This window comes from Hetaerina americana, unplaced genomic scaffold, assembly GCF_022747635.1.
Source record: "Hetaerina americana unplaced genomic scaffold, ioHetAmer1.1.p SCAF_15, whole genome shotgun sequence".
In the NCBI taxonomy this organism is placed as follows: domain Eukaryota; kingdom Metazoa; phylum Arthropoda; class Insecta; order Odonata; family Calopterygidae; genus Hetaerina; species Hetaerina americana.
Window position 1 is genome coordinate 529,614 of NW_027286625.1, and position 14,391 is coordinate 544,004.

At 37.6% G+C, this 14,391-nt stretch overlaps 1 protein-coding gene across 1 annotated transcript in view; it reads left to right on the forward strand.

The window, feature by feature from the left end:
- The first annotated feature begins 4,087 nt into the window (after window positions 1–4,087).
- LOC139686857 (uncharacterized) overlaps window positions 4,088–14,391 on the forward strand; it is a 30,037-nt gene continuing 19,733 nt past the window's right edge. Inside the window, exons 1-5 of the mRNA XM_071583933.1 lie at window positions 4,088–4,280; window positions 4,851–5,017; window positions 7,219–7,386; window positions 10,056–10,198; window positions 13,259–13,422. Of these exons, the coding sequence (XP_071440034.1) occupies window positions 4,882–5,017; window positions 7,219–7,386; window positions 10,056–10,198; window positions 13,259–13,422 (611 nt within the window). The 5' untranslated portion in view covers window positions 4,088–4,280; window positions 4,851–4,881. The remainder of the gene's footprint in view (window positions 4,281–4,850; window positions 5,018–7,218; window positions 7,387–10,055; window positions 10,199–13,258; window positions 13,423–14,391) is intronic.

The following is a 14,391-nucleotide window of genomic DNA, read 5'->3' on the forward strand; positions in this document are numbered from 1 at the left end:
GAGTATGGTGAGATTGGGTTTTAAAATAGTATCCCTAAACTAAGCTATTTCTACTCGTAGCTACTGACGCGGAAAACTGCATCTCTTGGTGCTCGAAACACGAAGTCCTTTACCCCAATAGACCCAACCGAAAATCATGGCCCTTCTCTGCAAGCATGCAAGAAGAGATGGTCAACCTTAAGACTTAAACGCCATGAGTGTTTTTCTGTAGAATGATTTCCATTCACTCATTGCACATAAATAAATATTCATTAATCCATGGAGAAGCGACTAGATCCATTATTCCACAATTGTGATTAGAATATAAGATTGCGGCTAAGTAATGGTTCGATAAAAAGTGATCGGTTGAAGACTATCTGGCAACATAATTGAAACAATGGTATTAGTAATATTAATGGAATAGCAAATTGGAATAGTTGATCCGGGCAGCAGTGTGGATTGTAAATTATTAAAGGATGTGAGATACGAGTCCTCCGCGACATCAAAAAATCTTCCTTAGGTTAGATGCTGTTATATTGGAGCATAAGCCTCACTGAGATAGCTTCTCTCTTTATTTATGGCCCGAAGCAATCCATTAAAAACTATGTAATGTGCTCGAGGGGCAATGGCCAATGATATAATTTGTGGGTCGCGTCTGTTAATGATAGATACACAATAAAGGTCTACCCAAATCTTACGTCCCGCGTTTTTTGCTCTTTTCTGACCCCTTTCCCAAGTCAGACGTGGTCACAAATATTCAAACCCCCTTCAGATACTATGTCATATATCTTGAGTCCCTAATCCTACTTCTCAAGTGGCCGTCCTTAAATTACGTAAGGTTGTTTTCGGCTTTTTTTATAACGTCGCTTTTTAAGGATCCGTAAGATAGGAACTTCTCCCTCCTCCCAACTTGAACGCGCCTCGTATCAAAAATACACCTTCTTCTGTGACAAAAAACATTTAAATTTGACGAAAACGCTTTCCACCGTCGTTACTGATCAGTTCAATTACAAGTTTATACTGAAAAAATAGACTCTTCAAGGACCAATTGCTTTTTTTTATTTTAGTGGTAAAATGTAGAATACTAAAATGAAGTAAAACTAGAAATTATTATTATAGGTTGGTATATTCATAATTATTTTGAAACGACAGTATCATAAGGATTTGCAAAATGTACTGATCAAGGATGAATGAAATTCTTTTTTATAAACAATCGCTGAAATAATTTAAAAAAAACCTTAAGAAAGAATCCTAAACTCTGCCTCTCTCTTTCCCAGTAAGAAAACGAATGGTACAACCCACCTCATTCTCAAATACCTAGCGCAATTAATTTATTACTTAGTGATTAAAAATTTCAACTACACAGACAAGTGTTGGAACTTTCACGAGCTGAAAATGAAATAACATCTCATTTATTTATTTGTCTATTTATTTATTTATGTATTTATTTATGTATGTATGTATGTATTTATTTATTTATGTATTTATTTATTTACTCTGCAAGCCACCGCTAGGATGTGTGGCAGGGGGTGAATACACATCAGACTAATTTTAATCCTTATTTAACCTTTTTTTAACCCGAATGTGACTCTACCCTGGTCGGACAATGTTAATCTGATCCCTTATCGTTCGTGGAAAAAATGACATCTTAAATTTATCTGTTCTAAAGTTAATCTCTCTAATTTTATTGACATGTCCTCTCCTACCGTATCACGATGGGGGCAATAATGCATTTTCAACATCACTGCTAAAGAGACGCCCTTCTAATTTACGCAAGATATTTAATCTGCAATTTAACTTTCTCTCCATGAGTGATTCCCAGCCTGCTCGTGAGTCTCACGGACTGGTATAAATCAGTCAATACCCCCAATGAGATTCTGTTTATCGCGCAAAATTTTGATGGTCTGCTTGTAGCAAAGCAATCATTATGATTTAATTATTCATTGGTGCTGCTAGGATATGCGGTTGTATTGGTCGACGCTACACTAAGTGCAGCTCCAATTTACGATTGAAAGAAAACACTACGATTTTCATTGCTAATTATGCTATTTAAACGTGCCATGCGCTATGAAGAACATAATATCTTTGTCAAAGGAGTTAAAGTGGGGGAGAGAGAAGGTAAGGATAAATATTAATGAGACAGCTTTGTTGGTCTGTCCGTTCACCCCATACGTTTCAACCTGCTGGATATCCAGTCATTAGATCATGCTAGGCTGGGAACTTACCAAATCGAAACACACATGGGGTGAGGTATTATTAAAACTGATCGCAGTATCTCCTAGATACAAAAATTGAAAACATTTAACTTTGTAGCTTAAGGCATAAATTAACGGAACCGTTTCATTATGAATCGTAATAATAACAAATATAATTTTTACATTACGAAACCTCATAATCAGGTTAACGGTGACGTTTTTCATCTGATGCATTCATCTAATGATAACGTTTCAGGGCGATACCCGGGTTGTGAGTAAAGGACCAAATTACTTAGAAAAAAATGAAAGTCGACAGCTATTTATTATACTTACTTATGATATGTAGTTATTGATAACTATTTAACTGAAGACCCAACGCATTCAAAGCTCTACTTAAGTCTCAGCTGTGATGTCTTCTTATCCCTTACATTTGATTTTTCAAAAATGTTATGAAATTTCATTAATATTTCAAAATTGGGAGTGCTCTTTCTGGAATCCGGAATCTCATTATCTGCCCCAACGAAGTATTCCTAGGAAAAATATCACTGCCAAAGAATCATGATATTTATTACAATCACGCTTGGGGAGAAAAACTGTAAGAGTAACCTAAATTGAATTCGATTAGAGCGTTGGACTGCTGACCGGTGGGTTCCGGGTTCGATTCCCGGGCAAGGCCCTCTAGGAACCTGCATCTCCACCCAAGCTTAAGTGATTTTTTGGGTACCAGGTCTTCCTGGGAAACCATAACCGGCACAGGGAAAGGAACTGGCCCCCCTACCCTGATGTGTGAATTTTCACACGCCGTATAGGGCTTAGTACTGGGTGAACTCTACCATCACCTACTGACCTTCGGGTTGATTACTGTGTTTATGGTTATGGTTTTTATAATTTAAATGAGTTAGCATACAAGTCCAGAGCACCCTCAGCTTCAGTCAAGCTGTGTGATTTCTCGGGTACCAGATTTCCCGGGAAACCGCAGGTAGCACAGGGACAGGAACTGGATCGCTGATCTGTAAATTTCACACATCCTCCTCACCAGTTTAACCAACCTATACGTTTATTACTGTGGTTACCTCTTACGATAGTGATGGTGTCACATTAAAAGCACTATTGAGAAAGTAAACGAGCAACCAACTAAATTAGTCATGCCAAGAAATTATGATGGACTAGAGTCACTAAAATAAGTAAGTAAAATAAGAGATTCCGTGTAAGACACGACAGGCCGGGCCTGCGGGGTCGAGTGTCGGCAGCGGGAGAGGCAAGCCTTCCGCTGTTGCCATTACGCGAAATCCTTGCAAAGCGAAACGGACGGCAGCAGTAGAGATGACTTATATATTTTTATATGCAATAAATCATCAAAACCTAAACGGATATTGCACAGACTAAGATAGTGTGATGGTGACCTGTGATTTACATTCTACCAAGATGTAAATTATCACAAGAGAGTGGTAAGGAGTAGTGGGCAGTGCCCGACCGCTGGCTGGAGGCCTCGGATTCAAATCCGGATTAATCCTGACACATTCCGATTTGAACAGGCTGCTAGGACATGGGAAATATCCGACCCTCTTAATCCTGTCAATGCGTGAAGTTCACAAGCCGTAGGGCTGAATGCTAGTTGATTCATTTCTTTTTAAACCAGCCTTTTGGTTGATTACTGTAAATTTTCACACGCCCACATAATAACCGTCCGTGATTGCAGCACTGGGGTGGAGTTCTCTTCGCATCTCACCTCTTTAATTTTTCCGCTTCCCTCGATAAGGGAGGGGAACCAAGGCAAGACAAGAAAAGTCCCTTCCTTCCGTTAATTTTTCCGCAATTGCAAGTCATCACCCTCCCTCCGTGTGACGTGACTAGCATTAAGCCCGCCCCCTCCACTCCGAGTCAACATCACCGCCGCCTCCCCCGACTATATCTCTCACGCTCACCATCACCATCCTTCCAGTCGATTGTGGCTCGACGTGCGTCCTTGGTGGATAACCTCTCCCTCCCACACTCGCTCGCGTACTTATCCTGAACTCACGGACAGCGCACTTCGCGTACAAGTTCTGGAGGAGGACGTGGGCGAACGGGAAGACCGGAAACCACTGGATTTGTCTTTGTAATAAGGTGGGAATTTTCTATCCGACAACGCGGCCTTTCGAGTTCTTTCGCTCCACTTGTGTTTTTTCGTTGAAAAGTCCCCTCCGACATACCTATTTCATGTGTTAACGTCATGTATTTTATTAGTTGAGGGTTTGAAATGGGGGCAGTCGATTGGCCCACTATTTATGTTCAGACGAATCCCATTCCTAAAAAGAGCAGATCACTGTGGTAAGGGTGATCGTTGAGAACAAACACGTTCCGTCACCAACGACCCTGGTAGATTCTTCTGAAAAAAATATAACTCATGCCTCAGCGATTGCTCGGCACGCATCTCCAGCAGGACGAACGGAAAGTGGAGAGCTAATAATATTCCAGTTTAAGAGTAATTAGTGCAAGCTGCTAGGTTGAACTACGCCTAACCCACGCACATCCGGTATTATAAGCATTGGAAAGACAAAAATGAATACCGATAAAATAACATATGTATAAGCATGTCCTAAACAAAACGAATTCCATAACACCAAGTAACATTTTCTGTAGTTCAACTTTTATGGTAATTTTTATTGATGAAATGATAAACCTAATTTTCCACAGAGCAGCAAAGAAGACCCTACCCCAGAAGACCATGGCTCATAAGTACAAGCTCTCTTACTTCAACCTCACGGGGCTCGGTGAGCCCATAAGGTTCCTGCTCTCCTACGGAGGAGCCAAATTCGAGGACCACCGATTCAACCATGATCAGTGGCCCGCACTGAAGAACTGTACGTATGCATGTAAACCGAGACATGTGAACCTCACTTTCATTCGCTCACTATCAGGGCATACAACCGGGGTTTGACGTCGTAGGTATCTGTTGGGTTCACTTTTGCTTAATTATTTCTTAAGAACTTAATGTTTACATTAAAAGGGAAAATTAAGTGATAGGTAGACCGCAGATCTTAGAATATTCATGTTTTTTTAACTAAGTCCGATGGGTGAATTTAGAAACTTTCAGTGGGAGCAATCCTCTGCCATTAAATGTTTCGCAGTACACCGTCAGTATTCATTCCCTATTGAACATTAAGATAATTATATATAAGGTGATAGTTTACTTTCGATATTAGAGACCACTTTGAAAGGCAAGGGAATGATTCACTCGTTTTTATGAGTGAGAAGTTCAGAAAGCGTTTGAAATGTCTACCGAAACTCAATACACTTCGCTCGTGAGAACAGCTATTAACTGGATACCTCCTGAACTTTCAATGATGGAGTTAATCAACTTTCTATCAGTCAGAATTGCAAATTTCATCTATTCCCAGAAAATTACAATTTTCATCTATTCCTTTTTATCTGGTTTCGCTTTAAGCGGCCGACACTTGTTTCGACATATATTTCTCCAGTGGGTAATTTATAAAAATGTATAAATTATGTATTTTGCCCGTCCTTCCTTAGATATTGGCTCTTAAAAATTCGAGAAGCGGGAAAATGTGTCAATGGAAAAGGGTTAATAATTTCTGCCATATTTCAGCTCAGAAGCCATTCCGGAATGAAAACGTGACCCATACCTGCCCATTGACCCCTCGATCTCTTGATGCAAATAAAAAGAGTTTACGAAACCGCAGGGATCCTTCCGAATTGACCCAAAGGTTCACGGAACCAAAGATTTTAGAGTTACATCTGATACTTATCTAATCTCGAAACAATGCACATTTTTGATTAATACTGTATTATTGCATTAAGAAACGGTTTCCTGGCAACAATTTTTTGATATATTTCAAAACACTGAAACGATCAAAATGAGGATTCTGCATTTTGAACAAAGTTTAAAATTAAGATTAGCCTCTTCTGCGTTAATAGCACTCTTAACGAAGCGGCTTTCTTTCTCACTTCCACCTGAGATCATGCATGGGAAGTATTTTTGATTGAAGATGAGTTACAAGTCTATTCACAAATCCTTACTGTTGATAATTCATAATCTTCTTATGACACTCATTTTTTGAAAAAGTCTTGCTTTAATTCACGTAATGTAACTTAGAAATTTTTATCGGATGCATACATCTGTTTTCAATTTATAGAAGGCCTCTAAATTCACTTTAGCTTGGAGCTACGGTCCCAAGAAACTGATCCCAAGGAGGTCAGATGATTAGAAGCCTTCTGCATAATTCGTCAGTCTAAATGATGCTCTTCGAGATGCCTTTTCCCACTATGTTCGAGGCATTCAATTAAGTTGATTCAATGAAAACTTCATGCATTACACAGGAAGGGAACGTGTACGTAAACGATGCTAGGAATTCTAATTGCCTCCTTTGATTGACTGCGCGAGTCGCGGGAAATGTAATTCCAAAGCGGCCGGTTATTCTATATAGTATGGACATACAGAAATGCTTGTTGAGTCGCCATGGAAAAACAATCGGCTTAGAAGTGACACTGGATTTTCAATTAGTTGTTCTGATAAATTTCGCAACAGAAGGAACTTCCTCCAAGGAAAATTTCTGATGGGTCTCTGCAAAATATCGTGGATGGAGAATATTCTGTTGCAATAGTAAACACAGCAAATGGGAGTTTCCAGCCTGGATCCCGGCCGGGGTAATTTTTTGAAAATATGTATTTTCATTCATTCATATATCAGCTTGAACTAGTCAATCCTTATTTAAAAATTATCTGCAGTGAAATATCATGGAGATGAATTATTATCTAAATCATTATTCATTCTCAATAACTATAATTTCTTAAAACTAGAATTCGTGTAACGGATTCTATTTTTCTGAAATTATTTTCGTGGCCTTTTTTTTTCATTATGGCATAAGTACATACCAGCAGTTTCCCATCACGATAAATCATCATTCCAATCGTAAAAATATACACGTATTTTTTTTAGAGGAATGCTGTATGTAATTTGTTGGTCTCTTTTTTCTCTAATATTAGTTAAATGGCTCATACAAGGCCTTCTTTCTAATAAGTGCTTTAATAAATTTCGCTAAAGCTATGCCTTACGGGAAAGTGCCTGTCCTCGAGATAGACGGCAAGGCTGTCCACCAACATCTCGCTATTTGCCGATACCTGGCCAAGCAATTCAAACTCACTGGAGGATCTGACTGGGATGATTTGCAGTGTGACATGATAGTCGACACGGTGAATGATCTCCGGACGCGTAAGTATTATCCTTAAATTAACTATAAATTGAAGATTCTCAAACTAATATTCACTCGCATCCGAATGGCCAAGTAAAGGAAGAACATCTATTCAGATTTGAAATGCGGAATATATTATAATACCCATTGACTTTCTTCAATTATTAAGCATATCAAACTACTATTTTCTATTCCCTTTCTGTTAATAACTACGCACACCCAATTGGCTCTTATTATGAAGGGCTTAAAGTCAGCTTCTTGTCAATGAGACTTCGTTCTGGTATTTCAGCAGGGGAAATTATTGGGGATAAAAACTGATGCAACGAGGTGGCAAATTTTTTTCTCGTCCATGCCACCACATGAACCATAAAATACGCGCACTTCAATATTGCCATAAACTGTTTTTTTTTGGCTCGCCATAAAGTATTCCTGGGTCCATATTCTCCTCATACACGTCGCATTTCCTTTCCATATTTCACAATGACCCTACGGGCCTGGAAAATATGAAAAGTTCTATCTCTAGTAGTACCCTATGATTTTCATGGCTATAAAATTATGCCATGTGCCCTCCTCATTTTCCTTTCAATAACTTTCGGTAATATCAATACATTTCCTGAATTAGACCTTGAATTCGCTGTCTTTTTCCCATTTATGCCTCTTGAAATATTCTTAACTTCTCCATGGCTCCCTTCCTTTACGGCTCTTCAACTATCCACTGTCTTTCAAATCTCTTCTAATTGCCCTTCTGCCGCAATGGTTTCATGAACCAGATTGTTATTTTATTCCCTGTACATTATTTTCCTCAACTCCGTTTTCACATTTTTCAATACCTCCTCTGTTTCATTTTCCTTGTTCCTCTTTCAATCAATGCATCCATATTTATTTTCAGAATGTCCATTCATACAGCTACCGCCGAAGATCTTTACATTCCTGATAAAAGATTTTGGGTCCATTTTTCTAATGCCCTCATTCCTTTACACTCAGAATCATATTAACTTCTCTATTTTTCTCCATCCTTTTCTATTTCCGTCCATGCAAATGGCTATACTTAATGTATTACAGATGTATTTAGTAGCTTTAAACGTTTATGTGTTTAGTGAAACCATATCAACTTTAACAATTCCCGAAATATCAATATCATTTTAGAGAAACGTGTAAGTTTTAAAATTGTAGATAAATAATTTGATTTAATGCTGTTATCAAATGTATCGAAAGTATGTATGTAGGCTTCATAAAATTTTTTTGTGGATTTGGTGAATGAATTTCGAGCATTTTCGATTTTCGTGATTGGGGAGTGGTCTCGCTAAAAATTATTTGTAAATTTCACGAAAATTTTTAATATTTGATTTTTTTTAATGATCCTGAGAGAGAAATTAATGCTAATACTAAATGTTCGCATCCCTCATATATGCATTATTTTATAAAAGAACAAAAAACTTCTAAATGATGAACTGGGAAAAATTCTGGTTTTTTCGTGTGATTTTATAAGTTATGAAAATTTGGACTCGATGTGAATTAGTTTATTTTTCAGAAATTTTTGAAATTGCCATCACTGTTAATCCTAAATGAAAGAAAGTAATATCATTTGAACGATCCCAGGCACCACTGTAAAAAATTTTAGACCGATGAATGGGGTAATGTTCTATCGGATATGTATTCCCGAAAAGCCACAGATACATGTTCTGATTAATTCCAAGTCGTTACATTAAGACTACGTCCGCAAATTAATCCATAAAACTCGGTTTTATTCCTGCCTCCGTCTTTCGTAGTGTTTCCAGTAACAACAGGAGGGATGGATCGAGGAATAGGTCGATCAGAATATACACCAGTAATATGATAGAAGTGTACTACGCAAGCTTGGTCACATTCTCTGAGAGTCGAATCGCCAAAAAATACGAGGGTTTTTCTTTAAAGAGTGATCATAACTTTTATACGCATGATTCTGTGCAACATTTTTAATTCATTTTATATTATCAGGTTAGTTTAAAATGTTCATATGGTACTATTTTCACTAATTTGACTCCATTACTGCGTCAGCGGTAGCCGTTGCAAGCCGAAACATAGTTGATACATGCAGCATCTCATAAAAGAGTATGGTAGTGAAAGGAAAGGGTAGACCTAGAAAGTGATGGGTGGTCAAAGTGGCTATTCCCGGACAAGGAAAATTATTGGTCTCAGGAATAGAAGAGCATTCATGAAAAAATGATGGATATGTGAAAGAAGTATGCAAGGATATAAGCGGAATGGAGGAGATTAGTTAAATGAAGAAAGTAGTTTTTATGTTCACACAGAAAGGGAAATGCGTAAAGGATATGCATGCGATGCAGGGTATGTTTGCATTTTATGTTGGAAATGCATACACGTAAAATAAAATCAATGCGGAGAGAAGATTTTGAGGAGAACACCTGGTGAAAACTATTTAAATTCACACATTCAGCAGTTCAAAGTGATTTTAGAGTGTGATATTTATCTTTGGAACGCAACGCGCATTCACGGTTACGAGACAAATTTGATCGCTCTTGACATAGCAGAATTTCACAGACGATTCGCTAGCTACGACGTTTGAAACTCGTAAGAATTGAATTTAGCGGCTGCGATATATACGGAGTGTCGCGACGGCCTGCTGAGGAATGCAAGTCACCATGACTTACTACGATGAATCACGCTTGTGTGTCCTTCTCATTTGCAGAGGTGGTCGCCCTTTTCCGTGAGAAGGATGAGAAGAAGAAGGAGGAGATGACGAAAACTCTGAAGAGCGAGACCATCCCTTACTACTTGAGCAGACTTGACGCCGAGGTGAAGAAAAATTCAGGACATTTCGTGAACGGAAAGGTGAGTTCGAGATCACGGCCGATACCAGATTCACGAATCAGAGTAAAACACCTTCCAACGTGCTCATATCCTTACGTTGCTGCTCGAATAAAATTAAATGAGCTCTCATTTGCATTTATAATGCTCGTAGAAACACCCCGATCCGACCAGACAGTCCTTAGTCGGGAGATATTAAAATTTATGCTAAGCAAATATATGTAGAGCCTTTGAAATAATTTGCTCTGTTATGAATCAGAAAGTTAGTTTCCTCTGTCCAATTACATGGCATACTCGGATGATATTTCTGCGATACCTTTATCAATTTCCATATCTTATTATCTGTATCCTTCAAGGAGAACATTTTTAATAGCACAGAATATATACATATATATATATATATATATATATATATATATATATATATATATAAACATATAGTATTATTAGGTAATCTACCGGTTAAGGTAGATTTTTTGGATGGACACAGCTACTAAATAGTATTTTGTGACTCCTAACAAAAGACAAAATCCAGTATCCTACTTTACATCAGGTCCCTCTTCATCTCTGAGTACTTTCTTCCTCCCTTCATCCCATATATATATATATATATATATATATATATATATATATATATATATATATATATATATATATATATATATATATATATATATATATATGTGTGTGTGTGTGTGTGTGTGTGTGTGTGTTTTGTTAGGAGTAATAAAATGTTTGTTTGGTAATTGTGTCCATCCAAAAACCTACCTTAAGCGGTAGATTACCTTAAAAAATATATATATATATATATTTAAATTAGTTTCTCAAATAAGCTCAAATTAAGGTTTCTGTCGGAACTATCGGGGCGCGCTTTTGCCATGGATGGTTTATTCTTTGTTCTGTGATAACACTTCTAATAGAAATTCATAAGCTATCATCTGATAAAAATAGGATAAAGGTCATGGGAATGTCCTTCGAAGTAGTGCCATTCCAAAACCAAAAGGTATGTATGGTGTATATGCACACTTAATCCATAAACAGAGCCTTTTCATAAAACCAATGGGGTATGTGTGTATACATACTCCATCTACGAGTACATACTTCAAAGTAGTGAATACAACTATCGTTGCTCTTCGATTCAAACTCACCTGTATCCTTTAAATAAAAATGTCCTATGGTATCATTAAATATGACAACTCAGTGGTAAATGTAGTCATGAATCGGAATCAACGCGTTACCCAATTAATAATTAAATGCTGAATAAAAAATTATGTAGACTTCATTTTGATATCATTATTTTCAGATCACGAAATTATGTAACTCTCAATCCTTTGACTTCTAAATTTGTTACTGTGACGCATTCCATCGGATATTCGCTAAGAGGATTCACAATGATGTTCCTCTTCAATTAGGCTAATTAATTTAGCATGCGTTCTAGCGTGTAGGCGGTTGGCTAATTACGTACGCAATCGATATACAAACGCGAAGTGAATGCACACGACACTGGAGGTTGCTTGGTCATAGTGAAAAATTTATCTTTGGACACGGAATGGAGCAATCTAAAGTGGTGTTCGTTATTTTTGTAATCTAGTGTATATCAATAATCTTGAAACATGACTAACCACTTATATTTGGCGTAAACAGCTATATGATACCGCAGTCGTAGTTATTTCATTATTCTGAAGCTTACCATGTTAGAATCACGACATTCATTCGTTAGGAAAAATAAGCGAGACATTTATGATATACTTCAATTTCACACAGGTAAATTTCTCATACTTACCTCAAAACTGATAATTTAAATATTTTTCGCGCATATAAATGAAGATAAGTTAAATATTAAAATAAGATTTCATAAACTGGAGTAGGAGAAACAGTTTACATTTTTGGAAGTGTTTTGAATCAAAATAGTCAAAGAAGTAGGGGCATAAGGAAGAGTTGTGTTAGGCAAAGAATCTTTCACAAGAAGAAGGGAATTAATGACAGGGACATTGAGGTAGGAGGTTAGGGAACGGTTCTGCAAAACTTGAGTATGGAGCGTGGTTTTGCAGAGCTCGGAGACATAGTCTCTGAAGCAAGACGATAAACGTAGAGTGGAGCCTTTTGAAACGTGAGTATGGAGAAAGATAGAGAAGGTAAAATAGACGGAAAGGAAAAAAAACGAGGGAGCGCTAGGCATGATGGGGGCACAGTGGGAGAAACCATAAGGAGGCAGGAAAGGTGGATGCATGGTGTGATGGATTCCGGATTGGATGTTGAAGATTGTTATCAAGGGGAGACAGCAAACGAGGAAGGGGTAGAAGGAGAATAGGCATTTTGGACGCATTGAAGGGAGGAAGGAACTATGCGGGATTGAAGAGACTTATTGTAGTGTCTGATATCAGATTGTGTTTTGTTATAAAAGGCTACGCAATGTATCGTTGTACTGTTGTATAAGCTGTGTCCATCCAAAACCAAACTTAACCGGTAAAATACTAATAACATTAATCTAATATAAATGAGTAAGTATATTTTATGAGGCGTGTTGAAATCTTTCGTTCTTCAATAGGGTCAATAGTAAAGGCACAACAAAAATTTTGAATTAGAATGTGGAGTTCATTGCATAGTTCGGACTCGAGGTCATTTGGAAAGAGTAAGATCAGATATTGAAAGCAGTTGAAATGTTACCAGAGGATAATGACTGGAGTGACAATACTAGTTAGAGAGAAAGACCAACGTAATTTTATATAGAATGAGTGTAAAGAGGTGTCTTAAAAAATACGACATTGGGTGGCCCTCGTGTCTAAAGTTAATATTGCATTGAAAGCTGTTTAATCGGGTGTGAACGTGAGATAGGAGGGGAAGGGAGAAGAAAGGAAAAGGTGTTCTGGATTAAACGAATGAAGGATGGGAATTTTTTTCGTTCAAAACAATGAGAGGCACCCGGCGATAGGTGGGTTGTTTTGTTAAATGGTATTCCAGGAAACCAAATAAGTTTGAGAGACCGTCCAAAACCTCTTTCACCATGGCAGAGTAAAAATATATATCAATGACTAAGTTTTAATTATCATAGCCATATCATTCACAAGTGATTTCTGTTTTCAGCTCACCTGGGCGGACCTTTACATAGTTGCAGTCCTACAATTTCTCCAGGCCTTTATGAAAATGGATTTCATGGATGGGAACCGAAATCTGAAAGCTATAAATGATAAAGTGATGAACATCCCCTCGATAAAGTCTTGGGTGGAGAAGAGGCCTAAAACCGACCTGTGAGAGCCACAACATTTCATCTGAAGACATGAAAATCTCTTAACCATCAGCACAACACTTGAATTCGCAAAGAACGCAATTTGAACTAAAACTGAAAAAAACGTAGTCATTCAAGAGAATTGCACATTTCTCCACGGGTCAACAGAAGAAATAGAGTGGATATGAAGCGGTGATTTCATGTACCTACTGAATAAAATGATATCTTCGAGTAAGCACTCATTTTACTGCAAGAAATGTTTTAATTATTAGTAGTTAAGGTAAGGCATTAAATTAAGAAAAAATTACGTGCACAGCTAAAACTATTAAAAACCTACAAATCATTCGAGTTTAACCAACGTTAAACTCGAATGATTTGTATTGAAGAACAATCTGGTCTATAGCCTTGAACTAAGAACCAAAGTGAGAAATCAAAGGAAATAAACTATCAAACCAATCAACGTGAGAAGCCGTTTTACAAAATGAAGTTACATAACTGACTGTTATTTGAATTAACCGAATACATTCTTCAATTCATTCAAATCCTCTAATGAATGGTAACCTAACATCGCCTCCCGCCACAAACCCTCATTAAGGGTTAAAATGATTAACTAAGTAAGTTGATATACATTCGCGTGGCTGGTATATATATTTGACTATATACTCCTAAGTACAATCACAAATTGTGTGTTTGTTGATATTATGAGATGTTTCAATTAGCTGTAACTGCTGGAACTTTCATCCTTGATGTAGCGGACAGATTTACTTGGCTATACTACTCGGGTGCCCCGGGGTCCACCCTACAGCACGGCGGAGGGGAAAACGTTACATCCTTCCTCCTGATTGAAATTCAATGTATCAACAAATAATACCGTAATTCCTGCTTTCGTTTTCGTGCTCTCTTCCCGATCGGGATACGTGACTTGACTTCACGATCCGCCATTTTTATTTCCGCGACTCCTTATTTCCTGCTTCTTTCTTCTCATGGCACA